Source organism: Scyliorhinus torazame, chromosome 10, assembly GCF_047496885.1.
Source record: "Scyliorhinus torazame isolate Kashiwa2021f chromosome 10, sScyTor2.1, whole genome shotgun sequence".
Classification (NCBI taxonomy): domain Eukaryota; kingdom Metazoa; phylum Chordata; class Chondrichthyes; order Carcharhiniformes; family Scyliorhinidae; genus Scyliorhinus; species Scyliorhinus torazame.
Window position 1 is genome coordinate 190,371,018 of NC_092716.1, and position 25,906 is coordinate 190,396,923.

At 67.9% G+C, this 25,906-nt stretch overlaps 1 protein-coding gene across 1 annotated transcript in view; it reads right to left on the reverse strand.

Moving 5' to 3' along the window:
* Positions 1–3,002: 3,002 nt before the first annotated feature.
* Positions 3,003–25,906, reverse strand: part of dkk3b (dickkopf WNT signaling pathway inhibitor 3b) — a 144,757-nt gene continuing 121,853 nt past the window's right edge. Inside the window, exon 6 of the mRNA XM_072466173.1 lies at positions 3,003–3,741. Within this exon, the coding sequence (XP_072322274.1) occupies positions 3,510–3,741 (232 nt within the window). The 3' untranslated portion in view covers positions 3,003–3,509. The remainder of the gene's footprint in view (positions 3,742–25,906) is intronic.

Here is a 25,906-nt window from a genome sequence, read left to right on the forward strand (position 1 = left end):
GAAGAGGAAATGAGTAAGCTTGTAATATAAAAGAAGATTGCAAGAGTTTTTTTTGATATATAAAAGGTGAAAGAGGCAAGAATGGACATTGGACCACAAACACGAGGCTGGAGTAGTCGTGATGGGGACAAAGAAATGGTAGAGGAACTGAACAGGTACTTTGCATCAGTCTTCATGGTGGAAGAGACCAGTGACATACCAGAACTTCAAGAGAGTCAGGGGTCAGAGGTGAGTGTAGCGATCATCACGAAGGAGAAGGTGCTGTGGAAGCTGAAAGGTCTGAAGGTGAATACATCAGTCAGACGAGATGGACCCCAAGGTTCTGAAGGAGATAGCGGAGGGTTTGGTGGTGATCTTTTAGGAATCACTGGAGGCAGGGAGGGTCCCAGAGGAGTGGAAAGTATCTAATGCAACACCCCTGTTTAAGAAGGGAGGGAGGCAGAAAATGAGAAATTATAGGCCAGTTAGCCTGACTTTGGTCATTGGCAACATTTTATGTTCGACGTTTTAGTTGCTGCGATATGAAGAGTTTAAAGTTCTGTTCCTTTTTCACAAACACACATTTATTTCATTCCAACAGACTTTGCACAAAACTCTAACTATACATCACCTGGCAGAGGCCACCTGAAGCCCCTTTACATATCAGTGTCAATTAATGGATACTTAACATAAATGAGACAACTAATTGCAATGTCTCTTAACCCATTACTTAACATTTAGAGTATTATTAAAGATGAGATTGCGGAATACTTCGAAGTGCATGATAAAATAGGGCAGAGTCAGCACGGATTCATAAAGGGGAGGCCATGCCTGACAAATCCGTTAGAATTCTTTGCGGAGATAACGAGGAAGGTTGACAAAGGAGAGCCAGTGGATGCGATCTGTTTGAATTTCCAGGCCTTTGACAAGGTGTCATACAGGAGACTGCTAAATAAGATAGGAGCCCAGGGTGTTAGGGGCAATGCACTGATATGGGTAGAGGATTGCCTGACTGGCAGAAGGCAGAAAGAGGGGATAAAGGGGTCTTTTTCTGGATGGCAGCCGATGACCAGCGGTGTTCTGCAGGGGCCAGTGTTCACGATATACATTAACCATCTGGAAGGAACTGAGGGCATTGTTGCTCGGTTTGCAGATGATACAAAGATATGTTGAGGGACAGGTAGTATTGAGGAAATGGGGTGGCTGCATAAGGACTTGGATAGGCTAGGAGAGTGGACAAAGAAGTGGCAGATGGAATACAATGTGGAAAAGAGTGAGGTTATGCACTTTGGTACGGATAGAGGCATAGACTATTTTCTAAAAAGAGAACGACTTTGGAAATCTGAAGCACAAAGGGACTTGAGGTTCCTAGTTCAGGATTCTCTTAGATTTAACATGCAGGATCAGTTAGGAGTTAGGAAGGCACATGCAATGTTAATATTTATTTCGAGGACAAGAATACAAGAGCAGGGATGTACTTCTGAGGCTGTACAAGTTTCTGGTCAGACCACATTTGGATTATTGCGAGCAGTTTTGGGCCCCGTATCTAAGGAAGGTTGTGCTGGCCTTGGAAAGGGTCCAGAGGTGATTCACAAGAATGATCCCTGGAATGAAGGGCTTGTCATATGAGGAGCAGTTGAAGACTCTGGGTCTGCACTCATTGGAGTTTAGAAGGATTAGGGGGAATCTTATTAAAACTTACAGCATAGTTTCATCAAGGGGAGGTCATGTCTGACAAATCTGTTAAGAGTTCTTTGAGGAAGTTAGACAAAGGAGAACTAGTGGACGTGATTTATTTAGATTTCCAGAAGGCCTTTGACAAGGTGCCGCATAGGAGACTGTTAAATAAGTTAAGAGCCCATGGTGTTACGGGTAAGACCCTGGCATGGATAGAGGGTTGACTGACTGGCAGAAGGCAGAAAGTGGGGATAAAGGGGTCTTTTTCAGGATGGCAACCGGTGACTAGTGGTGTGCCTCAGGGGTCGGTGCTGGGTCCACACCTTTTCACAATATACATTAATGATCTGGAGGAAGGAAATGAAGGCACTGTTGCTAAGTGTGCAAATGATCTAAAGATCTGTAGAGGGGCAGGTAGTATTGAGGAAGCAGGCGGGCTGCAGAAGGACTTGGACAGGCTAGGAGACTGGGCGAAGAAGTGGCAGATGGAATACAATTTGGAAAAGTGTGAGGTTATGCACTTTGGAAGGAGAAATGGAGGCATAGACTATTTTCTAAATGGGGAAGGGGAAATGCTTAGGAAATCAGAAGCACAAAAGGACTTGGGAGTCCATGTTCACGATTCTCTTAAGGTTAATGTGCAGGTTCAGTCGGCAGTTAAGAAGGCAAATGCAATGTCGAGAGGGCTAGAATACAAGACCAGGGATGTATTTCTGAGGCTATATAAGGCTCTGGTCAGACCCCATTTGGGGTATTGTGAGAAGTTTTGGGCCCCGTACCTAAGGAAGGAATTGCTGGCCTTGGAAAGGGTCCAGAGGAGGTTCACAAGAATGATCCCTGGAATAAACAGCTTGTCGTACGAGGAACGGTTGAGGACTCTGGGTCTGTACTCGTTGGGAGTTTAGAAGGATGAGGGGGAATCTTATTGAAATTTGCAGGATACTGCGAGGCCTGGATAGAGTGGACGTGGAGAGGATGTTTTTCACTTGTAGGAAAAACTAGAACCAGAGGGCACAATCTCAGACTAAAGGGACGATCCTTTGAAACAGAGATGAGGAGGAATTTCTTCAGCCAGAGGGTGGTGAATATGTGGAACTGTTTGCTGCAGAAGGCTGTGGAGGCCAAATCACTGAGTGTCTTTAAGACAGAGTTAGATAGGTTCTTGATTAATAAGGGGATCAGGGGTTATGGGGAGAAGGCAGGAGAATGGGGACGAGAAACATATCAGCTAAGATTGAATGGCAGAGCAATCTTGATGGGCCGAATGGCCTAATTCTGCTCCTATGTCTTATGGTCTCTGCGGTGCAAGCACTAAGAATAATACACCAGGGTATCATCCAATGTCATAACTGAAAGGTGTCCTTTTATTGATTAATGCAACTGTTACACACACACTTATGAAAATATGTTCTTTAGGAAAAACAACAAACTGTGTGCAGTTAAAGTATGTTTCTGAAAAAAGCACTGGAGAAATGGAATGTACATGAAAAGTCAAACCAAACCATACTCAATCCTCTGATAGCCTGTGATGCTCCAAATATGACAAACGTCCAATGGTAATGTTTCCAGCGCGACAATAAAAAACACTCCAGCCCAATTCATTAACACATCTGGAACAGAGTTACAATCCAAAGAGAGAAGTTACAAAAAAAGGTACAGTGCAGCGAGAATGCCAATTAGAGCTACACTTTTTTTTCCAATGGATTGTAAAAATAAACCAAGTATTAAGCCTGTAAGCACTCTTGCTGTTCCCAGTGCTCAGAAACGAAGCTTGGTTTGGATGAAAGAACAATGTTAGCTTTGTCAGTCCGATTCTGTTCATTTCCTACACCATCCTCAGCCTGTGCAATATTTCACACAGTGTCGTGCTCATATTGTTCTGCATTTCTCTTGTTCGAGAGACCATTCACTGCAGCCCGCACCTCTTCCATATCTGGCTTCATGTCGATGTAACTCTCCCCATCCCCAGGACCCTCCAGGGCAACGATTGGAGGAAACAGCATTTCTTCCATTTCCACAGACTGAGGAGGGTCTGTTGCAATTGATACCATCTCAGGATCCTTACACACAGACAGCAAGGCTTTACTGAGGAAAATGGAGATAGAATGAAAGAAGATTTTAACAATCTCTTTGCATAATGTACACATATATATATTATACATGTGCATCTGGCACATCCCAAAACATGGCGACAGGAAGGAGTCGACCATTCCATACTCCATTTACCCCTTCTCTCCGTACCTCTCAATACCGTAACCCACTACAAATACCACTGAAATTACAAAAAACCACAATTGCCTGGCTTTAGAAACAGATTCCTGTTAATCAACTTTGTGGAGTACTTCAAGACACTTCTGACATAGGAAAGACACAATGTAAATGCAAGATGTTGCTGAAAAGTTACATGTTATCACTTACAAATATTTTTAAACAAGGATCCAGAGAAACTTTGTGAGCAGCTCTGTTGTCAGAATTTGTCAGGTGCTGGCCCTCCGACAATGCAGCGCTCCCCGGTGCTGGCCCTCCGACAATGCAGCGCTCCCCCGGTGCTGGCCCTCCGACAGTGCAGCGCTCCCCCGGTGCTGGCCCTCCGACAGTGCAGCACTCCCCCGGTGCTGGCCCTCCGACAGTGCAGCGCTCCCCTGGTGCTGGCCCTCCGACAGTGCAGCGCTCCCCGGTGCTGGCCCTCCGACAGTGCAGCGCTCCCCCGGTGCTGGCCCTCCGACAGAGCAGCGCTCCCCCGGTGCTGGCCCTCCAACAGTGCAGCGCTCCCCCGGTGCTGGCCCTCCGACAGAGCAGCGCTCCCCCGCTGCTGGCCCTCTGACAGTGCAGCGCTCCCCACATGCTGGCCCTCCGACAATGCAGCGCTCCCCCGGTGCTGGCCCTCCGACAATGCAGCGCTGCCCTGGTGCTGGCCCTCCGACAATGCAGTGCTGCCCTGGTGCTGGCCCACCAACAGTGCAGCTCTCCACCGGTGCTGGCCCTCCGACAGAGCAGCGCTGCCCTGGTGCTGGCCCTCCGACAGAGCAGCGCTGCCCCGGTGCTGGCCATCCGACAATGCAGCGCTCCCCTGGTGCTGGCCCTCCGACAGTGCAGCGCTGCCCTGGTGCTGGCCCTCCGACAGTGCAGCGCTTCTCTGGTGCTGGCCCTCCGACAGTGCAGAGCTCCCCCGATGCTGGCCCTCCGACAGAGCAGCGCTGCCCTGGTGCTGGCCCTCCGACAATGCAGAGCACCCCCGGTGCTGGCCCTCCGACAGTGCAGCACTCCCCCGGTGCTGGCCCTCTGACAGTGCAGCGCTCCCCCGCTGCTGGCCCTCCGACAGTGCAGCGCTCCCCCGGTGCTGGCCCTCCGACAGTGCAGCGCTCCCCCGGTGCTGGCCCTCCGTCAGTGCAGTGCTCCCCCTGTGCTAGCCCTCCGACAGTGCAGCGCTCCCCCGGTGCTGGCCCTCCGACAGTGCAGCACTCCCCCGGTGCTGGCCCTCTGACAATGCAGCGCTCCCCCGCTGCTGGCCCTCCGACAGTGCAGCACTCCCCTGGTGCTGGCCCTCTGACAGTGCAGCGCTCCCCCGCTGCTGGCCCTCCGACAGTGCAGCACTCCCCTGGTGCTAGCCCTCCGACAGTGCAGCGCTCCCCTGGTGCTGGCCCTCCGACAGTGCAGCACTCCCGCGGTGCTGGCCCTCCGACAGTGCAGGACTCCCCCGGTGCTGGCCCTCCGACAGTGCAGCACTCCCCCGGTGCTGGCCCTCCGACAGTGCAGCACTCCCCCGGTGCTTGCCCTCCGACAGTGCAGCGCTCCCCCGGTGCTTGCCCTCCGACAGTGCAGCACTCCCCTGGTGCTGGTCCTCCGACAGAGCAGCGCTTCCCTGGTGCTGGTCCTCCGACAGAGCAGCGCTTCCCTGGTGCTGGCCCTCCGACAGTGCAGCGCTCCCCCGGTGCTGCCCCTCCGACAGTGCAGCGCTCCCCCGGTGCTGCCCCTCCGACAGTGCAGCGCTCCCCCGGTGCTGCCCCTCCGACAGTGCAGCGGTCCCCCGGGGCTGGCCCTCCGACAGTGCAGCGCTCCCCCGGTGCTGGCCCTCCGACAGTGCAGCGCTCACCTGGTGCTGGCCCACCGACAGTGCAGCGTTCCCCCGGTGCTGGCCCTCCGACAGAGCAGCGCTTCCCTGGTGCTGGCCCTCCGACAGAGCAGCGCTTCCCTGGTGCTGGCCCTCCGACAGTGCAGCAACCCCCCGGTGCTGGCCCTCCGACATTGCAGCACTCCCCCGGTGCTGGCCCTCCGACAGTGCAGAGCTCCCCCGGTGCTGTCCCACCGACAGTGCAGCGCTCCCCGGTGCTGGCCCCATGACAGTGTCGCACTCCCCCGGTGCTGGCCCTCCCGCGGTGCTGGCCCTCCGACAGTGCAGCACTCCCCCGGTGGTGGCCCTCCCGCGGTGCTGGCCCTCCGACAGAGCAGCGCCTCCCTGGTGCTGGCCCACCGACAGTGCAGCGCTCCCCCGGTGCTGGCCCTCCGACAGAGCAGCGCCTCCCTGGTGCTGGCCCTCCGACAGTGCAGCGCTCCCCGGTGCTGGCCCTCCGACAGTGCAGTGCTCCCCCTGTGCTAGCCCTCCGACAGTGCAGCGCTCTCCCGGTGCTAGCCCTCCGACAGTGCAGCGCTCCCCCGGTGCTGGCCCTCCGTCAGTGCAGCACCCCCCCGGTGCTGGCCCTCCGACAGTGCAGCGCTCCCCGGTGCTGGCCCTCCGACAGTGCAGCGCTCCCCCGGTGCTGGCCCTCCGACAGTGCAGCGCTCCCCTGGTGCTGGCCCTCCGACAGTGCAGCGCTCCCCCGGTGCTGGCCCTCCGTCAGTGCAGCGCTCCCCCGGTGCTGGCCCTCCGTCAGTGCAGCGCTCCCCCGGTGCTGGCCCTCCGACAGTGCAGCGCTCCCCGGTGCTGGCCCTCCGACAGTGCAGCGCTCCCCCGGTGCTGGCCCTCCGACAGTGCAGCGCACCCCCGGTGCTGGCCCTCCGACAGTGCAGCGCTTCCCTGGTGCTGGCCCTCCGACAGTGCAGCGCTTCCCTGGTGCTGGTCCTCCGACAGTGCAGCGTTCCCCCGGTGCTGGCCCTCTGACAGAGCAGCGCTTCCCTGGTGCTGGCCCTCCGACAGAGCAGCGCTTCCCTGGTGCTGGCCCTCCGACAGTGCAGCACCCCCCCGGTGCTGGCCCTCCGACATTGCAGCACTCCCCCGGTGCTGGCCCTCCGACAGTGCAGAGCTCCCCCGGTGCTGTCCCACCGACAGTGCAGCGCTCCCCCGGTGCTGGCCCTATGACAGTGTCGCACTCCCCCGGTGCTGGCCCTCCGACTGTGCAGCACTCCCCCGGTGCTGGCCCTCCCGCGGTGCTAGCCCTCCGACAGTGCAGCGCTCCCCTGGTGCTGGCCCTCCGACAGTGCAGCACTCCCGCGGTGCTGGCCCTCCGACAGTGCAGGACTCCCCCGGTGCTGGCCCTCCGACAGTGCAGCACTCCCCCGGTGCTGGCCCTCCGACAGTGCAGCACTCCCCCGGGGCTGGCCCTCCGACAGTGCAGCGCTCCCCCAGTGCTGGCCCTCCGACAGTGCAGCGCTCACCAGGTGCTGGCCCACCGACAGTGCAGCGTTCCCCCGGTGCTGGCCCTCCGACAGAGCAGCGCTTCCCTGGTGCTGGCCCTCCGACAGAGCAGCGCTTCCCTGGTGCTGGCCCTCCGACAGTGCAGCAACCCCCCGGTGCTGGCCCTCCGACATTGCAGCACTCCCCCGGTGCTGGCCCTCCGACAGTGCAGAGCTCCCCCGGTGCTGTCCCACCGACAGTGCAGCGCTCCCCGGTGCTGGCCCCATGACAGTGTCGCACTCCCCCGGTGCTGGCCCTCCCGCGGTGCTGGCCCTCCGACAGTGCAGCACTCCCCCGGTGGTGGCCCTCCCGCGGTGCTGGCCCTCCGACAGAGCAGCGCCTCCCTGGTGCTGGCCCACCGACAGTGCAGCGCTCCCCCGGTGCTGGCCCTCCGACAGAGCAGCGCCTCCCTGGTGCTGGCCCTCCGACAGTGCAGCGCTCCCCGGTGCTGGCCCTCCGACAGTGCAGTGCTCCCCCTGTGCTAGCCCTCCGACAGTGCAGCGCTCTCCCGGTGCTAGCCCTCCGACAGTGCAGCGCTCCCCCGGTGCTGGCCCTCCGTCAGTGCAGCACCCCCCCGGTGCTGGCCCTCCGACAGTGCAGCGCTCCCCGGTGCTGGCCCTCCGACAGTGCAGCGCTCCCCCGGTGCTGGCCCTCCGACAGTGCAGCGCTCCCCTGGTGCTGGCCCTCCGACAGTGCAGCGCTCCCCCGGTGCTGGCCCTCCGTCAGTGCAGCGCTCCCCCGGTGCTGGCCCTCCGTCAGTGCAGCGCTCCCCCGGTGCTGGCCCTCCGACAGTGCAGCGCTCCCCGGTGCTGGCCCTCCGACAGTGCAGCGCTCCCCCGGTGCTGGCCCTCCGACAGTGCAGCGCACCCCCGGTGCTGGCCCTCCGACAGTGCAGCGCTTCCCTGGTGCTGGCCCTCCGACAGTGCAGCGCTTCCCTGGTGCTGGTCCTCCGACAGTGCAGCGTTCCCCCGGTGCTGGCCCTCTGACAGAGCAGCGCTTCCCTGGTGCTGGCCCTCCGACAGAGCAGCGCTTCCCTGGTGCTGGCCCTCCGACAGTGCAGCACCCCCCCGGTGCTGGCCCTCCGACATTGCAGCACTCCCCCGGTGCTGGCCCTCCGACAGTGCAGAGCTCCCCCGGTGCTGTCCCACCGACAGTGCAGCGCTCCCCCGGTGCTGGCCCTATGACAGTGTCGCACACCCCCGGTGCTGGCCCTCCGACAGTGCAGAGCTCCCCCGATGCTGGCCCTCCGACAGAGCAGCGCTGCCCTGGTGCTGGCCCTCCGACAATGCAGAGCACCCCCGGTGCTGGCCCTCCGACAGTGCAGCACTCCCCCGGTGCTGGCCCTCTGACAGTGCAGCGCTCCCCCGCTGCTGGCCCTCCGACAGTGCAGCGCTCCCCCGGTGCTGGCCCTCCGACAGTGCAGCGCTCCCCCGGTGCTGGCCCTCCGTCAGTGCAGTGCTCCCCCTGTGCTAGCCCTCCGACAGTGCAGCGCTCCCCCGGTGCTGGCCCTCCGACAGTGCAGCACTCCCCCAGTGCTGGCCCTCTGACAATGCAGCGCTCCCCCGCTGCTGGCCCTCCGACAGTGCAGCACTCCCCTGGTGCTGGCCCTCTGACAGTGCAGCGCTCCCCCGCTGCTGGCCCTCCGACAGTGCAGCACTCCCCTGGTGCTAGCCCTCCGACAGTGCAGCGCTCCCCTGGTGCTGGCCCTCCGACAGTGCAGCACTCCCGCGGTGCTGGCCCTCCGACAGTGCAGGACTCCCCCGGTGCTGGCCCTCCGACAGTGCAGCACTCCCCCGGTGCTGGCCCTCCGACAGTGCAGCACTCCCCCGGTGCTTGCCCTCCGACAGTGCAGCGCTCCCCCGGTGCTTGCCCTCCGACAGTGCAGCACTCCCCTGGTGCTGGTCCTCCGACAGAGCAGCGCTTCCCTGGTGCTGGTCCTCCGACAGAGCAGCGCTTCCCTGGTGCTGGCCCTCCGACAGTGCAGCGCTCCCCCGGTGCTGCCCCTCCGACAGTGCAGCGCTCCCCGGTGCTGCCCCTCCGACAGTGCAGCGCTCCCCCGGTGCTGCCCCTCCGACAGTGCAGCGGTCCCCCGGGGCTGGCCCTCCGACAGTGCAGCGCTCCCCCGGTGCTGGCCCTCCGACAGTGCAGCGCTCACCTGGTGCTGGCCCACCGACAGTGCAGCGTTCCCCCGGTGCTGGCCCTCCGACAGAGCAGCGCTTCCCTGGTGCTGGCCCTCCGACAGAGCAGCGCTTCCCTGGTGCTGGCCCTCCGACAGTGCAGCAACCCCCCGGTGCTGGCCCTCCGACATTGCAGCACTCCCCCGGTGCTGGCCCTCCGACAGTGCAGAGCTCCCCCGGTGCTGTCCCACCGACAGTGCAGCGCTCCCCGGTGCTGGCCCCATGACAGTGTCGCACTCCCCCGGTGCTGGCCCTCCCGCGGTGCTGGCCCTCCGACAGTGCAGCACTCCCCCGGTGGTGGCCCTCCCGCGGTGCTGGCCCTCCGACAGAGCAGCGCCTCCCTGGTGCTGGCCCACCGACAGTGCAGCGCTCCCCCGGTGCTGGCCCTCCGACAGAGCAGCGCCTCCCTGGTGCTGGCCCTCCGACAGTGCAGCGCTCCCCGGTGCTGGCCCTCCGACAGTGCAGTGCTCCCCCTGTGCTAGCCCTCCGACAGTGCAGCGCTCTCCCGGTGCTAGCCCTCCGACAGTGCAGCGCTCCCCCGGTGCTGGCCCTCCGTCAGTGCAGCACCCCCCCGGTGCTGGCCCTCCGACAGTGCAGCGCTCCCCGGTGCTGGCCCTCCGACAGTGCAGCGCTCCCCCGGTGCTGGCCCTCCGACAGTGCAGCGCTCCCCTGGTGCTGGCCCTCCGACAGTGCAGCGCTCCCCCGGTGCTGGCCCTCCGTCAGTGCAGCGCTCCCCCGGTGCTGGCCCTCCGTCAGTGCAGCGCTCCCCCGGTGCTGGCCCTCCGACAGTGCAGCGCTCCCCGGTGCTGGCCCTCCGACAGTGCAGCGCTCCCCCGGTGCTGGCCCTCCGACAGTGCAGCGCACCCCCGGTGCTGGCCCTCCGACAGTGCAGCGCTTCCCTGGTGCTGGCCCTCCGACAGTGCAGCGCTTCCCTGGTGCTGGTCCTCCGACAGTGCAGCGTTCCCCCGGTGCTGGCCCTCTGACAGAGCAGCGCTTCCCTGGTGCTGGCCCTCCGACAGAGCAGCGCTTCCCTGGTGCTGGCCCTCCGACAGTGCAGCACCCCCCCGGTGCTGGCCCTCCGACATTGCAGCACTCCCCCGGTGCTGGCCCTCCGACAGTGCAGAGCTCCCCCGGTGCTGTCCCACCGACAGTGCAGCGCTCCCCCGGTGCTGGCCCTATGACAGTGTCGCACTCCCCCGGTGCTGGCCCTCCGACTGTGCAGCACTCCCCCGGTGCTGGCCCTCCCGCGGTGCTAGCCCTCCGACAGTGCAGCGCTCCCCTGGTGCTGGCCCTCCGACAGTGCAGCACTCCCGCGGTGCTGGCCCTCCGACAGTGCAGGACTCCCCCGGTGCTGGCCCTCCGACAGTGCAGCACTCCCCCGGTGCTGGCCCTCCGACAGTGCAGCACTCCCCCGGGGCTGGCCCTCCGACAGTGCAGCGCTCCCCCGGTGCTGGCCCTCCGACAGTGCAGCGCTCACCAGGTGCTGGCCCACCGACAGTGCAGCGTTCCCCCGGTGCTGGCCCTCCGACAGAGCAGCGCTTCCCTGGTGCTGGCCCTCCGACAGAGCAGCGCTTCCCTGGTGCTGGCCCTCCGACAGTGCAGCAACCCCCCGGTGCTGGCCCTCCGACATTGCAGCACTCCCCCGGTGCTGGCCCTCCGACAGTGCAGAGCTCCCCCGGTGCTGTCCCACCGACAGTGCAGCGCTCCCCGGTGCTGGCCCCATGACAGTGTCGCACTCCCCCGGTGCTGGCCCTCCCGCGGTGCTGGCCCTCCGACAGTGCAGCACTCCCCCGGTGGTGGCCCTCCCGCGGTGCTGGCCCTCCGACAGAGCAGCGCCTCCCTGGTGCTGGCCCACCGACAGTGCAGCGCTCCCCCGGTGCTGGCCCTCCGACAGAGCAGCGCCTCCCTGGTGCTGGCCCTCCGACAGTGCAGCGCTCCCCGGTGCTGGCCCTCCGACAGTGCAGTGCTCCCCCTGTGCTAGCCCTCCGACAGTGCAGCGCTCTCCCGGTGCTAGCCCTCCGACAGTGCAGCGCTCCCCCGGTGCTGGCCCTCCGTCAGTGCAGCACCCCCCCGGTGCTGGCCCTCCGACAGTGCAGCGCTCCCCGGTGCTGGCCCTCCGACAGTGCAGCGCTCCCCCGGTGCTGGCCCTCCGACAGTGCAGCGCTCCCCTGGTGCTGGCCCTCCGACAGTGCAGCGCTCCCCCGGTGCTGGCCCTCCGTCAGTGCAGCGCTCCCCCGGTGCTGGCCCTCCGTCAGTGCAGCGCTCCCCCGGTGCTGGCCCTCCGACAGTGCAGCGCTCCCCGGTGCTGGCCCTCCGACAGTGCAGCGCTCCCCCGGTGCTGGCCCTCCGACAGTGCAGCGCACCCCCGGTGCTGGCCCTCCGACAGTGCAGCGCTTCCCTGGTGCTGGCCCTCCGACAGTGCAGCGCTTCCCTGGTGCTGGTCCTCCGACAGTGCAGCGTTCCCCCGGTGCTGGCCCTCTGACAGAGCAGCGCTTCCCTGGTGCTGGCCCTCCGACAGAGCAGCGCTTCCCTGGTGCTGGCCCTCCGACAGTGCAGCACCCCCCCGGTGCTGGCCCTCCGACATTGCAGCACTCCCCCGGTGCTGGCCCTCCGACAGTGCAGAGCTCCCCCGGTGCTGTCCCACCGACAGTGCAGCGCTCCCCCGGTGCTGGCCCTATGACAGTGTCGCACACCCCCGGTGCTGGCCCTCCGACTGTGCAGCACTCCCCCGGTGCTGGCCCTCCCGCGGTGCTGGCCCTCCGACAGTGCAGCACTCCCCCGGTGCTGGCCCTCCGACAGAGCAGCGCTCCCCGGTGCTGGCCCTCCGACAGTGCAGCGCTCCCCCGGTGCTGGCCCTCTGACAGAGCAGCGCTTGCCTGGTGCTGGCCCTCCGACAGAGCAGCGCTTCCCTGGTGCTGGCCCTCCGACAGTGCAGCACCCCCCCGGTGCTGGCCCTCCGACATTGCAGCACTCCCCCGGTGCTGGCCCTCCGACAGTGCAGCGCTCCCCCGGTGCTGGCCCTCCGACAGTGCAGCGCTCCCCCGGTGCTGGCCCTCCGTCAGTGCAGCGCTCCCCCGGTGCTGGCCCTCCGTCAGTGCAGCGCTCCCCGGTGCGGGCCCTCCGACAGTGCAGCGCTCCCCGGTGCGGGCCCTCCGACAGTGCAGCGCTCCCCCGGTGCTGGCCCTCCGACAGTGCAGCGCACCCCCGGTGCTGGCCCTCCGACAGTGCAGCGCTTCCCTGGTGCTGGCCCTCCGACAGTGCAGCGCTTCCCTGGTGCTGGTCCTCCGACAGTGCAGCGTTCCCCCGGTGCTGGCCCTCTGACAGAGCAGCGCTTCCCTGGTGCTGGCCCTCCGACAGAGCAGCGCTTCCCTGGTGCTGGCCCTCCGACAGTGCAGCACCCCCCCGGTGCTGGCCCTCCGACAGTGCAGAGCTCCCCCGGTGCTGTCCCACCGACAGTGCAGCGCTCCCCCGGTGCTGGCCCTCCGACTGTGCAGCACTCCCCCGGTGCTGGCCCTCCCGCGGTGCTGGCCCTCCGACAGTGCAGCACTCCCCCGGTGCTGGCCCTCCGACAGAGCAGCGCTCCCCGGTGCTGGCCCTCCGACAGTGCAGCGCTCCCCCGGTGCTGGCCCTCCGACAGTGCAGCGCACCCCCGGTGCTGGCCCTCCGACAGTGCAGCGCTTCCCTGGTGCTGGCCCTCCGACAGTGCAGCGCTTCCCTGGTGCTGGTCCTCCGACAGTGCAGCGTTCCCCCGGTGCTGGCCCTCTGACAGAGCAGCGCTTCCCTGGTGCTGGCCCTCTGACAGAGCAGCGCTTCCCTGGTGCTGGCCCTCCGACAGTGCAGCACCCCCCCGGTGCTGGCCCTCCGACATTGCAGCACTCCCCCGGTGCTGGCCCTCCGACAGTGCAGAGCTCCCCCGGTGCTGTCCCACCGACAGTGCAGCGCTCCCCGGTGCTGGCCCTATGACAGTGTCGCACTCCCCCGGTGCTGGCCCTCCGACTGTGCAGCACTCCCCCGGTGCTGGCCCTCCCGCGGTGCTGGCCCTCCGACAGTGCAGCACTCCCCCGGTGCTGGCCCTCCGACAGTGCAGCGCTCTCCCGGTGCTGGCCCACCGACAGTGCAGCGCTCCCCCGGTGCTGGCCCTCCGACAGTGCAGTGCTCCCCCTGTGCTAGCCCTCCGACAGTGCAGCGCTCTCCCGGTGCTAGCCCTCCGACAGTGCAGCGCTCCCCCGGTGCTGGCCCTCCGTCAGTGCAGCACCCCCCCGGTGCTGGCCCTCCGACTGTGCTGCGCTCCCCGGTGCTGGCCCTCCGACAGTGCAGCGCTCCCCCGGTGCTGGCCCTCCGACAGTGCAGCGCTCCCCTGGTGCTGGCCCTCCGACAGTGCAGCGCTCCCCCGGTGCTGGCCCTCCGACAGTGCAGCGCTCCCCCGCTGCTGGCCCTCCGACAGTGCAGCGCTCCCCCGGTGCTGGCCCTCCGTCAGTGCAGCGCTCCCCCGGTGCTGGCCCTCCGTCAGTGCAGCGCTCCCCCGGTGCTGGCCCTCCGTCAGTGCAGCGCTTCCCCGGTGCTGGCCCTCCGACAGAGCAGCGCTTCCCTGGTGCTGGCCCTCCGACAGTGCAGCGCTCCCCCGGTGCTGTCTCTCCGACAGAGTCGCACTCCCCCGGTGCTGGCCCTCCGACAGGGCAGCACTCCCCTGGTGCTGGCCCTCCGACAGTGCAGCGCTCCCCCGGTGCTGGCCCTCCCGCGGTGCTGGCCCTCCGACAGTGCAGCGCTCCCCCTGTGCTAGCCCTCTGACAGTGCAGCGCTCTCCCGGTGCTGGCCCTCCGACAGTGCAGCGCTCCCCCGGTGCTGTCTCTCCGACAGAGTCGCACTCCCCCGGTGCTGGCCCTCCGACAGGGCAGCACTCCCCTGGTGCTGGCCCTCCGACAGTGCAGCGCTCCCCCGGTGCTGGCCCTCCCGCGGTGCTGGCCCTCCGACAGTGCAGCGCTCCCCCTGTGCTAGCCCTCTGACAGTGCAGCGCTCCCCCGGTGCTAGCCCTCCGTCAGTGCAGCGCTCGCCGGTGCTAGCCCTCCGACAGTGCAGCGCTCCCCCGGTGCAGGCCCTCCGACAATGCAGCGCTCCCCCGGTGCTGGCCCTCCGACAGTGCAGCACTCCCCCGGTGCTGGCCCTCCGACAGTGCAGCACTCCCCCGGTGCTGGCCCTCCGACAGTGCAGCGCTCCCCCAGTGTTGGCCCTCCGTCAGTGCAGCGCTCCCCCGGTGCTGGCCCTCCGACAGTGCAGCGCTCCCCCGGTGCTGGCCCTCCGACAGTGCAGCGCTCCCCCGCTGCTGGCCCTCCGACAGTGCAGCGCTCCCCCGCTGCTGGCCCTCCGACAGTGCAGCGCTCCCCCGGTGCTGGCCCTCCGACAGTGCAGCGCTCCCCCGCTGCTGGCCCTCCGACAGTGCAGCACTCCCGCGGTGCTGGCCCTCCGACAGTGCAGCGCTCCCCCGGTGCTGGCCCTCCGACAGTGCAGCGCTCCCTCGGTGCAGCGCTCCCCCGCTGCTGGCCCTCCGACAGTGCAGCACTCCCGCGGTGCTGGCCCTCCGACAGTGCAGCACTCCCCCGGTGCTGGCCCTCCGACAGTGCCGCGCTCCCCCGGTGCTGGCCCTCCGACAGTGTCGCGCTCCCCCGGTGCTGGCCCTCCGACAGTGCAGCACTCCCCTGGTGCTGGCCCTCCGACAGTGCAGCGCTCCCCCGGTGCTGGCCCTCCGACAGTGCAGCGCTTCCCCGGTGCTGGCCCTCCGACAGTGCAGCGCTCCCCCGCTGCTGGCCCTCCGACAGTGTCGCGCTCCCCCGGTGCTGGCCCTCCGACAGTGCAGCACTCCCCCGGTGCTGGCCCTCCGACAGTGCAGCGCTCCCCCGGTGCTGGCCCTCCGACAGTGCAGCACTCCCCCGGTGCTGGCCCTCTGACAGTGCAGCACTCCCCCGGTGCTGGCCCTCCCGCGGTGCTGGCCCTCCGACAGTGCAGCACTCCCCCGGTGCTGGCCCTATGACAGTGTCGCACTCCCCCGGTGCTGGCCCTCCGACAGTGCAGCGCTCCCCCGGTGCTGGCCCTCCCGCGGTGCTGGCCCACCGACAGTGCAGCGCTTCCCTGGTGCTGGCCTTCCGACAGTGCAGCGCTTCCCTGGTGCTGGCCCTCCGACAGTGCAGCGCTCCCCCGGTGCTAGCACTCCGACAGTGCAGCGCTCCCCGGTGCTGGCCCTCCGACATTGCAGCACTCCCCCGGTGCTGGCCCTCCGACATTGCAGCGCTCCCCCGGTGCTGGCCCTCCGACAGAGCAGCGCCTCCCTGGTGCTGGCCCACCGACAGTGCAGCGCTCCCCCGGTGCTGGCCCTCCTACAGAGCAGCGCCTCCCTGGTGCTGGCCCTCCGACAGTGCAGCGCTCCCCCGGTGCTGGCCCTCCGACAGTGCAGTGCTCCCCCTGTGCTAGCCCTCCGACAGTGCAGCGCTCTCCCGGTGCTAGCCCTCCGACAGTGCAGCGCTCCCCCGGTGCTGGCCCTCCGTCAGTGCAGCACCCCCCTGGTGCTGGCCCTCCGACAGTGCAGCGCTCCCCGGTGCTGGCCCTCCGACAGTGCAGCGCTCCCCCGGTGCTGGCCCTCCGACAGTGCAGCGCTCCCCGGTGCTGGCCCTCCGACAGTGCAGCGCACCCCCGGTGCTGGCCCTCCGACAGTGCAGTGCTTCCCTGGTGCTGGCCCTCTGACAGTGCAGCGCTTCCCTGGTGCTGGTCCTCCGACAGTGCAGCGTTCCCCCGGTGCTGGCCCTCTGACAGAGCAGCGCTTCCCTGGTGCTGGCCCTCCGACAGAGCAGCGCTTCCCTGGTGCTGGCCCTCCGACAGTGCAGCACCCCCCCGGTGCTGGCCCTCCGACATTGCAGCACTCCCCCGGTGCTGGCCCTCCGACAGTGCAGAGCTCCCCCGGTGCTGTCCCACCGACAGTGCAGCGCTCCCCCGGTGCTGGCCCTATGACAGTGTCGCACTCCCCCGGTGCTGGCCCTCCGACTGTGCAGCACTCCCCCGGTGCTGGCCCTCCCGCGGTGCTGGCCCTCCGACAGTGCAGCACTCCCCCGGTGCTGGCCCTCCGACAGAGCAGCGCCTCCCTGGTGCTGGCCCACTGACAGTGCAGCGCTCCCCCGGTGCTGGCCCTCCGACAGAGCAGCGCCTCCCTGGTGCTGGCCCTCCGACAGTGCAGCGCTCCCCCGGTGCTGGCCCTCCGACAGTGCAGTGCTCACCCTGTGCTAGCCCTCCGACAGTGCAGCGCTCTCCCGGTGCTAGCCCTCCGACAGTGCAGTGCTCCCCGGTGCTGGCCCTCCGTCAGTGCAGCACCCCCCCGGTGCTGGCCCTCCGACTGTGCAGCGCTCCCCGGTGCTGGCCATCCGACAGTGCAGCGCTCCCCCGGTGCTGGCCCTCCGACAGTGCAGCGCTCCCCTGGTGCTGGCCCTCCGACAGTGCAGCGCTCCCCCGGTGCTGGCCCTCCGACAGTGCAGCACCCCCCCGGTGCTGGCCCTCCGACATTGCAGCACTCCCCCGGTGCTGGCCCTCCGACAGTGCAGAGCTCCCCCGGTGCTGTCCCACCGACAGTGCAGCGCTCCCCCGGTGCTGGCCCTATGACAGTGTCGCACTCCCCCGGTGCTGGCCCTCCGACTGTGCAGCACTCCCCCGGTGCTGGCCCTCCCGCGGTGCTGGCCCTCCGACAGTGCAGCACTCCCCCGGTGCTGGCCCTCCGACAGAGCAGCGCCTCCCTGGTGCTGGCCCACCGACAGTGCAGCGCTCCCCCGGTGCTGGCCCTCCGACAGAGCAGCGCCTCCCTGGTGCTGGCCCTCCGACAGTGCAGCGCTCCCCGGTGCTGGCCCTCCGACAGTGCAGTGCTCACCCTGTGCTAGCCCTCCGACAGTGCAGCGCTCTCCCGGTGCTAGCCCTCCGACAGTGCAGTGCTCCCCCGGTGCTGGCCCTCCGTCAGTGCAGCACCCCCCCGGTGCTGGCCCTCCGACTGTGCAGCGCTCCCCGGTGCTGGCCATCCGACAGTGCAGCGCTCCCCCGGTGCTGGCCCTCCGACAGTGCAGCGCTCCCCTGGTGCTGGCCCTCCGACAGTGCAGCGCTCCCCCGGTGCTGGCCCTCCGACAGTGCAGCGCTCCCCCGCTGCTGGCCCTCCGACAGTGCAGCGCTCCCCCGGTGCTGGCCCTCCGTCAGTGCAGCGCTCCCCCGGTGCTGGCCCTCCGTCAGTGCAGCGCTCCCCCGGTGCTGGCCCTCCGTCAGTGCAGCGCTTCCCTGGTGCTGGCCCTCCGACAGAGCAGCGCTTCCCTGGTGCTGGCCCTCCGACAGTGCAGCGCTCCCCCGGTGCTGTCTCTCCGACAGAGTCGCACTCCCCCGGTGCTGGCCCTCCGACAGGGCAGCACTCCCCTGGTGCTGGCCCTCCGACAGTGCAGCGCTCCCCCGGTGCTGGCCCTCCCGCGGTGCTGGCCCTCCGACAGTGCAGCGCTCCCCCTGTGCTAGCCCTCTGACAGTGCAGCGCTCTCCCGGTGCTGGCCCTCCGACAGTGCAGCGCTCCCCCGGTGCTGTCTCTCCGACAGAGTCGCACTCCCCCGGTGCTGGCCCTCCGACAGGGCAGCACTCCCCTGGTGCTGGCCCTCCGACAGTGCAGCGCTCCCCCGGTGCTGGCCCTCCGACAGTGCAGCGCTCCCCCGGTGCTGGCCCTCCGACAGTGCAGCACTCCCCCGGTGCTGGCCCTCCGACAGTGCAGCGCTCCCCTGGTGCTGGCCCTCCGACAGTGCAGCGCTCCCCCGGTGCTGGCCCTCCGACAGTGCAGCGCTCCCCCGGTGCTGGCCCTCCGACAGAGCAGCGCTCCCCCGGTGCTGGCCCTCCAACAGTGCAGCGCTCCCCCGGTGCTGGCCCTCCGACAGAGCAGCGCTCCCCCGCTGCTGGCCCTCTGACAGTGCAGCGCTCCCCACATGCTGGCCCTCCGACAATGCAGCGCTCCCCCGGTGCTGGCCCTCCGACAGAGCAGCGCTCCCCCGCTGCTGGCCCTCTGACAGTGCAGCGCTCCCCACATGCTGGCCCTCCGACAGTGCAGCGCTGCCCTGGTGCTGGCCCTCCGACAGTGCAGCGCTTCTCTGGTGCTGGCCCTCCGACAGTGCAGAGCTCCCCCGATGCTGGCCCTCCGACAGAGCAGCGCTGCCCTGGTGCTGGCCCTCCGACAATGCAGAGCACCCCCGGTGCTGGCCCTCTGACAGTGCAGCGCTTCCCTGGTGCTGGTCCTCCGACAGTGCAGCGTTCCCCCGGTGCTGGCCCTCCGACAGTGCAGCGCTCCCCCGGTGCTGGCCCTCCGACAGTGCAGCGCTCCCCCGGTGCTGGCCCTCCGACAGAGCAGCGCTCCCCCGGTGCTGGCCCTCCAACAGTGCAGCGCTCCCCCGGTGCTGGCCCTCCGACAGAGCAGCGCTCCCCCGCTGCTGGCCCTCTGACAGTGCAGCGCTCCCCACATGCTGGCCCTCCGACAATGCAGCGCTCCCCCGGTGCTGGCCCTCCGACAGAGCAGCGCTCCCCCGCTGCTGGCCCTCTGACAGTGCAGCGCTCCCACATGCTGGCCCTCCGACAGTGCAGCGCTGCCCTGGTGCTGGCCCTCCGACAGTGCAGCGCTTCTCTGGTGCTGGCCCTCCGACAGTGCAGAGCTCCCCCGATGCTGGCCCTCCGACAGAGCAGCGCTTCCCTGGTGCTGGCCCTCCGACAGAGCAGCGCTTCCCTGGTGCTGGCCCTCCGACAGTGCAGCACCCCCCCGGTGCTGGCCCTCCGACATTGCAGCACTCCCCCGGTGCTGGCCCTCCGACAGTGCAGAGCTCCCCCGGTGCTGTCCCACCGACAGTGCAGCGCTCCCCCGGTGCTGGCCCTATGACAGTGTCGCACTCCCCCGGTGCTGGCCCTCCGACTGTGCAGCACTCCCCCGGTGCTGGCCCTCCCGCGGTGCTGGCCCTCCGACAGTGCAGCACTCCCCCGGTGCTGGCCCTCCGACAGAGCAGCGCCTCCCTGGTGCTGGCCCACCGACAGTGCAGCGCTCCCCCGGTGCTGGCCCTCCGACAGAGCAGCGCCTCCCTGGTGCTGGCCCTCCGACAGTGCAGCGCTCCCCCGGTGCTGGCCCTCCGACAGTGCAGTGCTCCCCCTGTGCTAGCCCTCCGACAGTGCAGCGCTCTCCCGGTGCTAGCCCTCCGACAGTGCAGTGCTCCCCCGGTGCTGGCCCTCCGTCAGTGCAGCACCCCCCTGGTGCTGGCCCTCCGACTGTGCAGCGCTCCCCGGTGCTGGCCCTCCGACAGTGCAGCGCTCCCCCGGTGCTGGCCCTCCGACAGTGCAGCGCTCCCCTGGTGCTGGCCCTCCGACAGTGCAGCGCTCCCCCGGTGCTGGCCCTCCGACAGTGCAGCGCTCGCCCGCTGCTGGCCCTCCGACAGTGCAGCGCTCCCCCGGTGCTGGCCCTCCGTCAGTGCAGCGCTCCCCCGGTGCTGGCCCTCCGTCAGTGCAGCGCTCCCCCGGTGCTGGCCCTCCGTCAGTGCAGCGCTTCCCTGGTGCTGGCCCTCCGACAGAGCAGCGCTTCCCTGGTGCTGGCCCTCCGACAGTGCAGCGCTCCCCCGGTGCTGTCTCTCCGACAGAGTCGCACTCCCCCGGTGCTGGCCCTCCGACAGGGCAGCACTCCCCTGGTGCTGGCCCTCCGACAGTGCAGCGCTCCCCCGGTGCTGGCCCTCCCGCGGTGCTGGCCCTCCGACAGTGCAGCGCTCCCCCTGTGCTAGCCCTCTGACAGTGCAGCGCTCTCCCGGTGCTGGCCCTCCGACAGTGCAGCGCTCCCCCGGTGCTGTCTCTCCGACAGAGTCGCACTCCCCCGGTGCTGGCCCTCCGACAGGGCAGCACTCCCCTGGTGCTGGCCCTCCGACAGTGCAGCGCTCCCCCGGTGCTGGCCCTCCGACAGTGCAGCGCTCCCCCGGTGCTGGCCCTCCGACAGTGCAGCACTCCCCTGGTGCTGGCCCTCCGACAGTGCAGCGCTCCCCTGGTGCTGGCCCTCCGACAGTGCAGCGCTCCCCCGGTGCTGGCCCTCCGACAGTGCAGCGCTCCCCCGGTGCTGGCCCTCCGACAGAGCAGCGCTCCCCCGGTGCTGGCCCTCCAACAGTGCAGCGCTCCCCCGGTGCTGGCCCTCCGACAGAGCAGCGCTCCCCCGCTGCTGGCCCTCTGACAGTGCAGCGCTCCCCACATGCTGGCCCTCCGACAATGCAGCGCTCCCCCGGTGCTGGCCCTCCGACAGAGCAGCGCTCCCCCGCTGCTGGCCCTCTGACAGTGCAGCGCTCCCCACATGCTGGCCCTCCGACAGTGCAGCGCTGCCCTGGTGCTGGCCCTCCGACAGTGCAGCGCTTCTCTGGTGCTGGCCCTCCGACAGTGCAGAGCTCCCCCGATGCTGGCCCTCCGACAGAGCAGCGCTGCCCTGGTGCTGGCCCTCCGACAATGCAGAGCACCCCCGGTGCTGGCCCTCTGACAGTGCAGCGCTCCCCCGCTGCTGGCCCTCCGACAGTGCAGCGCTCCCCCGGTGCTGGCCCTCCGACAGTGCAGCGCTCCCCCGGTGCTGGCCCTCCGTCAGTGCAGTGCTCCCCCTGTGCTAGCCCTCCGACAGTGCAGCGCTCCCCCGGTGCTGGCCCTCCGACAGTGCAGCACTCCCCCGGTGCTGGCCCTCTGACAATGCAGCGCTCCCCCGCTGCTGGCCCTCCGACAGTGCAGCACTCCCCTGGTGCTGGCCCTCTGACAGTGCAGCGCTCGCCCGCTGCTGGCCCTCCGACAGTGCAGCACTCCCCTGGTGCTAGCCCTCCGACAGTGCAGCGCTCCCCTGGTGCTGGCCCTCCGACAGTGCAGCACTCCCGCGGTGCTGGCCCTCCGACAGTGCAGGACTCCCCCGGTGCTGGCCCTCCGACAGTGCAGCACTCCCCCGGTGCTGGCCCTCCGACAGTGCAGCACTCCCCCGGTGCTTGCCCTCCGACAGTGCAGCGCTCCCCCGGTGCTTGCCCTCCGACAGTGCAGCACTCCCCTTGTGCTGGTCCTCCGACAGAGCAGCGCTTCCCTGGTGCTGGTCCTCCGACAGAGCAGCGCTTCCCTGGTGCTGGCCCTCCGACAGTGCAGCGCTCCCCCGGTGCTGCCCCTCCGACAGTGCAGCGCTCCCCGGTGCTGCCCCTCCGACAGTGCAGTGGTCCCCCGGGGCTGGCCCTCCCACAGTGCAGCGCTCCCCCGGTGCTGGCCCTCCGACAGTGCAGCGCTCCCCTGGTGCTGGCCCACCGACAGTGCAGCGTTCCCCCGGTGCTGGCCCTCCGACAGAGCAGCGCTTCCCTGGTGCTGGCCCTCCGACAGAGCAGCGCTTCCCTGGTGCTGGCCCTCCGACAGTGCAGCAACCCCCCGGTGCTGGCCCTCCGACATTGCAGCACTCCCCCGGTGCTGGCCCTCCGACAGTGCAGAGCTCCCCCGGTGCTGTCCCACCGACAGTGCAGCGCTCCCCGGTGCTGGCCCTATGACAGTGTCGCACTCCCCCGGTGCTGGCCCTCCCGCGGTGCTGGCCCTCCGACAGTGCAGCACTCCCCCGGTGGTGGCCCTCCCGCGGTGCTGGCCCTCCGACAGAGCAGCGCCTCCCTGGTGCTGGCCCACCGACAGTGCAGCGCTCCCCGGTGCTGGCCCTCCGACAGAGCAGCGCCTCCCTGGTGCTGGCCCTCCGACAGTGCAGCGCTCCCCGGTGCTGGCCCTCCGACAGTGCAGTGCTCCCCCTGTGCTAGCCCTCCGACAGTGCAGCGCTCTCCCGGTGCTAGCCCTCCGACAGTGCAGCGCTCCCCCGGTGCTGGCCCTCCGTCAGTGCAGCACCCCCCCGGTGCTGGCCCTCCGACAGTGCAGCGCTCCCCGGTGCTGGCCCTCCGACAGTGCAGCGCTCCCCCGGTGCTGGCCCTCCGACAGTGCAGCACTCCCCTGGTGCTGGCCCTCCGACAGTGCAGCGCTCCCCCGGTGCTGGCCCTCCGTCAGTGCAGCGCTCCCCCGGTGCTGGCCCTCCGTCAGTGCAGCGCTCCCCGGTGCTGGCCCTCCGACAGTGCAGCGCTCCCCGGTGCTGGCCCTCCGACAGTGCAGCGCTCCCCCGGTGCTGGCCCTCCGACAGTGCAGCGCACCCCCGGTGCTGGCCCTCCGACAGTGCAGCGCTTCCCTGGTGCTGGCCCTCCGACAGTGCAGCGCTTCCCTGGTGCTGGTCCTCCGACAGTGCAGCGTTCCCCCGGTGCTGGCCCTCTGACAGAGCTTCGCTTCCCTGGTGCTGGCCCTCCGACAGAGCAGCGCTTCCCTGGTGCTGGCCCTCCGACAGTGCAGCACCCCCCCGGTGCTGGCCCTCCGACATTGCAGCACTCCCCCGGTGCTGGCCCTCCGACAGTGCAGAGCTCCCCCGGTGCTGTCCCACCGACAGTGCAGCGCTCCCCCGGTGCTGGCCCTATGACAGTGTCGCACTCCCCCGGTGCTGGCCCTCCGACTGTGCAGCACTCCCCCGGTGCTGGCCCTCCCGCGGTGCTGGCCCTCCGACAGTGCAGCACTCCCCCGGTGCTGGCCCTCCGACAGAGCACCGCTCCCCGGTGCTGGCCCTCCGACAGTGCAGCGCTCCCCCGGTGCTGGCCCTCCGACAGTGCAGCGCACCCCCGGTGCTGGCCCTCCGACAGTGCAGCGCTTCCCTGGTGCTGGCCCTCCGACAGTGCAGCGCTTCCCTGGTGCTGGCCCTCCGACAGTGCAGCGCTTCCCTGGTGCTGGTCCTCCGACAGTGCAGCGTTCCCCCGGTGCTGGCCCTCTGACAGAGCAGCGCTTCCCTGGTGCTGGCCCTCCGACAGAGCAGCGCTTCCCTGGTGCTGGCCCTCCGACAGTGCAGCACCCCCCCGGTGCTGGCCCTCCGACATTGCAGCACTCCCCCGGTGCTGGCCCTCCGACAGTGCAGCGCTCCCCCGGTGCTGGCCCTCCGTCAGTGCAGCGCTCCCCCGGTGCTGGCCCTCCGTCAGTGCAGCGCTCCCCCGGTGCTGGCCCTCCGACAGTGCAGCGCTCCCCGGTGCTGGCCCTCCGACAGTGCAGCGCTCCCCCGGTGCTGGCCCTCCGACAGTGCAGCGCACCCCCGGTGCTGGCCCTCCGACAGTGCAGCGCTTCCCTGGTGCTGGCCCTCCGACAGTGCAGCGCTTCCCTGGTGCTGGTCCTCCGACAGTGCAGCGTTCCCCCGGTGCTGGCCCTCTGACAGAGCAGCGCTTCCCTGGTGCTGGCCCTCCGACAGAGCAGCGCTTCCCTGGTGCTGGCCCTCCGACAGTGCAGAGCTCCCCCGGTGCTGTCCCACCGACAGTGCAGCGCTCCCCGGTGCTGGCCCTATGACAGTGTCGCACTCCCCCGGTGCTGGCCCTCCCGCGGTGCTGGCCCTCCGACAGTGCAGCACTCCCCCGGTGGTGGCCCTCCCGCGGTGCTGGCCCTCCGACAGAGCAGCGCCTCCCTGGTGCTGGCCCACCGACAGTGCAGCGCTCCCCCGGTGCTGGCCCTCCGACAGAGCAGCGCCTCCCTGGTGCTGGCCCTCCGACAGTGCAGCGCTCCCCGGTGCTGGCCCTCCGACAGTGCAGTGCTCCCCCTGTGCTAGCCCTCCGACAGTGCAGCGCTCTCCCGGTGCTAGCCCTCCGACAGTGCAGCGCTCCCCCGGTGCTGGCCCTCCATCAGTGCAGCACCCCCCCGGTGCTGGCCCTCCGACAGTGCAGCGCTCCCCGGTGCTGGCCCTCCGACAGTGCAGCGCTCCCCCGGTGCTGGCCCTCCGACAGTGCAGCGCTCCCCTGGTGCTGGCCCTCCGACAGTGCAGCGCTCCCCCGGTGCTGGCCCTCCGTCAGTGCAGCGCTCCCCCGGTGCTGGCCCTCCGTCAGTGCAGCGCTCCCCCGGTGCTGGCCCACCGACAGTGCAGCGCTCCCCGGTGCTGGCCCTCCGACAGTGCAGCGCTCCCCCGGTGCTGGCCCTCCGACAGTGCAGCGCACCCCCGGTGCTGGCCCTCCGACAGTGCAGCGCTTCCCTGGTGCTGGCCCTCCGACAGTGCAGCGCTTCCCTGGTGCTGGTCCTCCGACAGTGCAGCGTTCCCCCGGTGCTGGCCCTCTGACAGAGCTTCGCTTCACTGGTGCTGGCCCTCCGACAGAGCAGCGCTTCCCTGGTGCTGGCCCTCCGACAGTGCAGCACCCCCCCGGTGCTGGCCCTCCGACATTGCAGCACTCCCCCGGTGCTGGCCCTCCGACAGTGCAGAGCTCCCCCGGTGCTGTCCCACCGACAGTGCAGCGCTCCCCCGGTGCTGGCCCTATGACAGTGTCGCACTCCCCCGGTGCTGGCCCTCCGACTGTGCAGCACTCCCCCGGTGCTGGCCCTCCCGCGGTGCTGGCCCTCCGACAGTGCAGCACTCCCCCGGTGCTGGCCCTCCGACAGAGCAGCGCTCCCCGGTGCTGGCCCTCCGACAGTGCAGCGCTCCCCCGGTGCTGGCCCTCCGACAGTGCAGCGCACCCCCGGTGCTGGCCCTCCGACAGTGCAGCGCTTCCCTGGTGCTGGCCCTCCGACAGTGCAGCGCTTCCCTGGTGCTGGTCCTCCGACAGTGCAGCGTTCCCCCGGTGCTGGCCCTCTGACAGAGCAGCGCTTCCCTGGTGCTGGCCCTCCGACAGAGCAGCGCTTCCCTGGTGCTGGCCCTCCGACAGTGCAGCACCCCCCCGGTGCTGGCCCTCCGACATTGCAGCACTCCCCCGGTGCTGGCCCTCCGACAGTGCAGCGCTCCCCCGGTGCTGGCCCTCCGTCAGTGCAGCGCTCCCCCGGTGCTGGCCCTCCGTCAGTGCAGCGCTCCCCCGGTGCTGGCCCTCCGACAGTGCAGCGCTCCCCGGTGCTGGCCCTCCGACAGTGCAGCGCTCCCCCGGTGCTGGCCCTCCGACAGTGCAGCGCACCCCCGGTGCTGGCCCTCCGACAGTGCAGCGCTTCCCTGGTGCTGGCCCTCCGACAGTGCAGCGCTTCCCTGGTGCTGGTCCTCCGACAGTGCAGCGTTCCCCCGGTGCTGGCCCTCTGACAGAGCAGCGCTTCCCTGGTGCTGGCCCTCCGACAGAGCAGCGCTTCCCTGGTGCTGGCCCTCCAACAGTGCAGCACCCCCCCGGTGCTGGCCCTCCGACATTGCAGCACTCCCCCGGTGCTGGCCCTCCGACAGTGCAGCGCTCCCCCGGTGCTGGCCCTCCGTCAGTGCAGCGCTCCCCCGGTGCTGGCCCTCCGTCAGTGCAGCGCTCCCCCGGTGCTGGCCCTCCGACAGTGCAGCGCTCCCCGGTGCTGGCCCTCCGACAGTGCAGCGCTCCCCCGGTGCTGGCCCTCCGACAGTGCAGCGCACCCCCGGTGCTGGCCCTCCGACAGTGCAGCGCTTCCCTGGTGCTGGCCC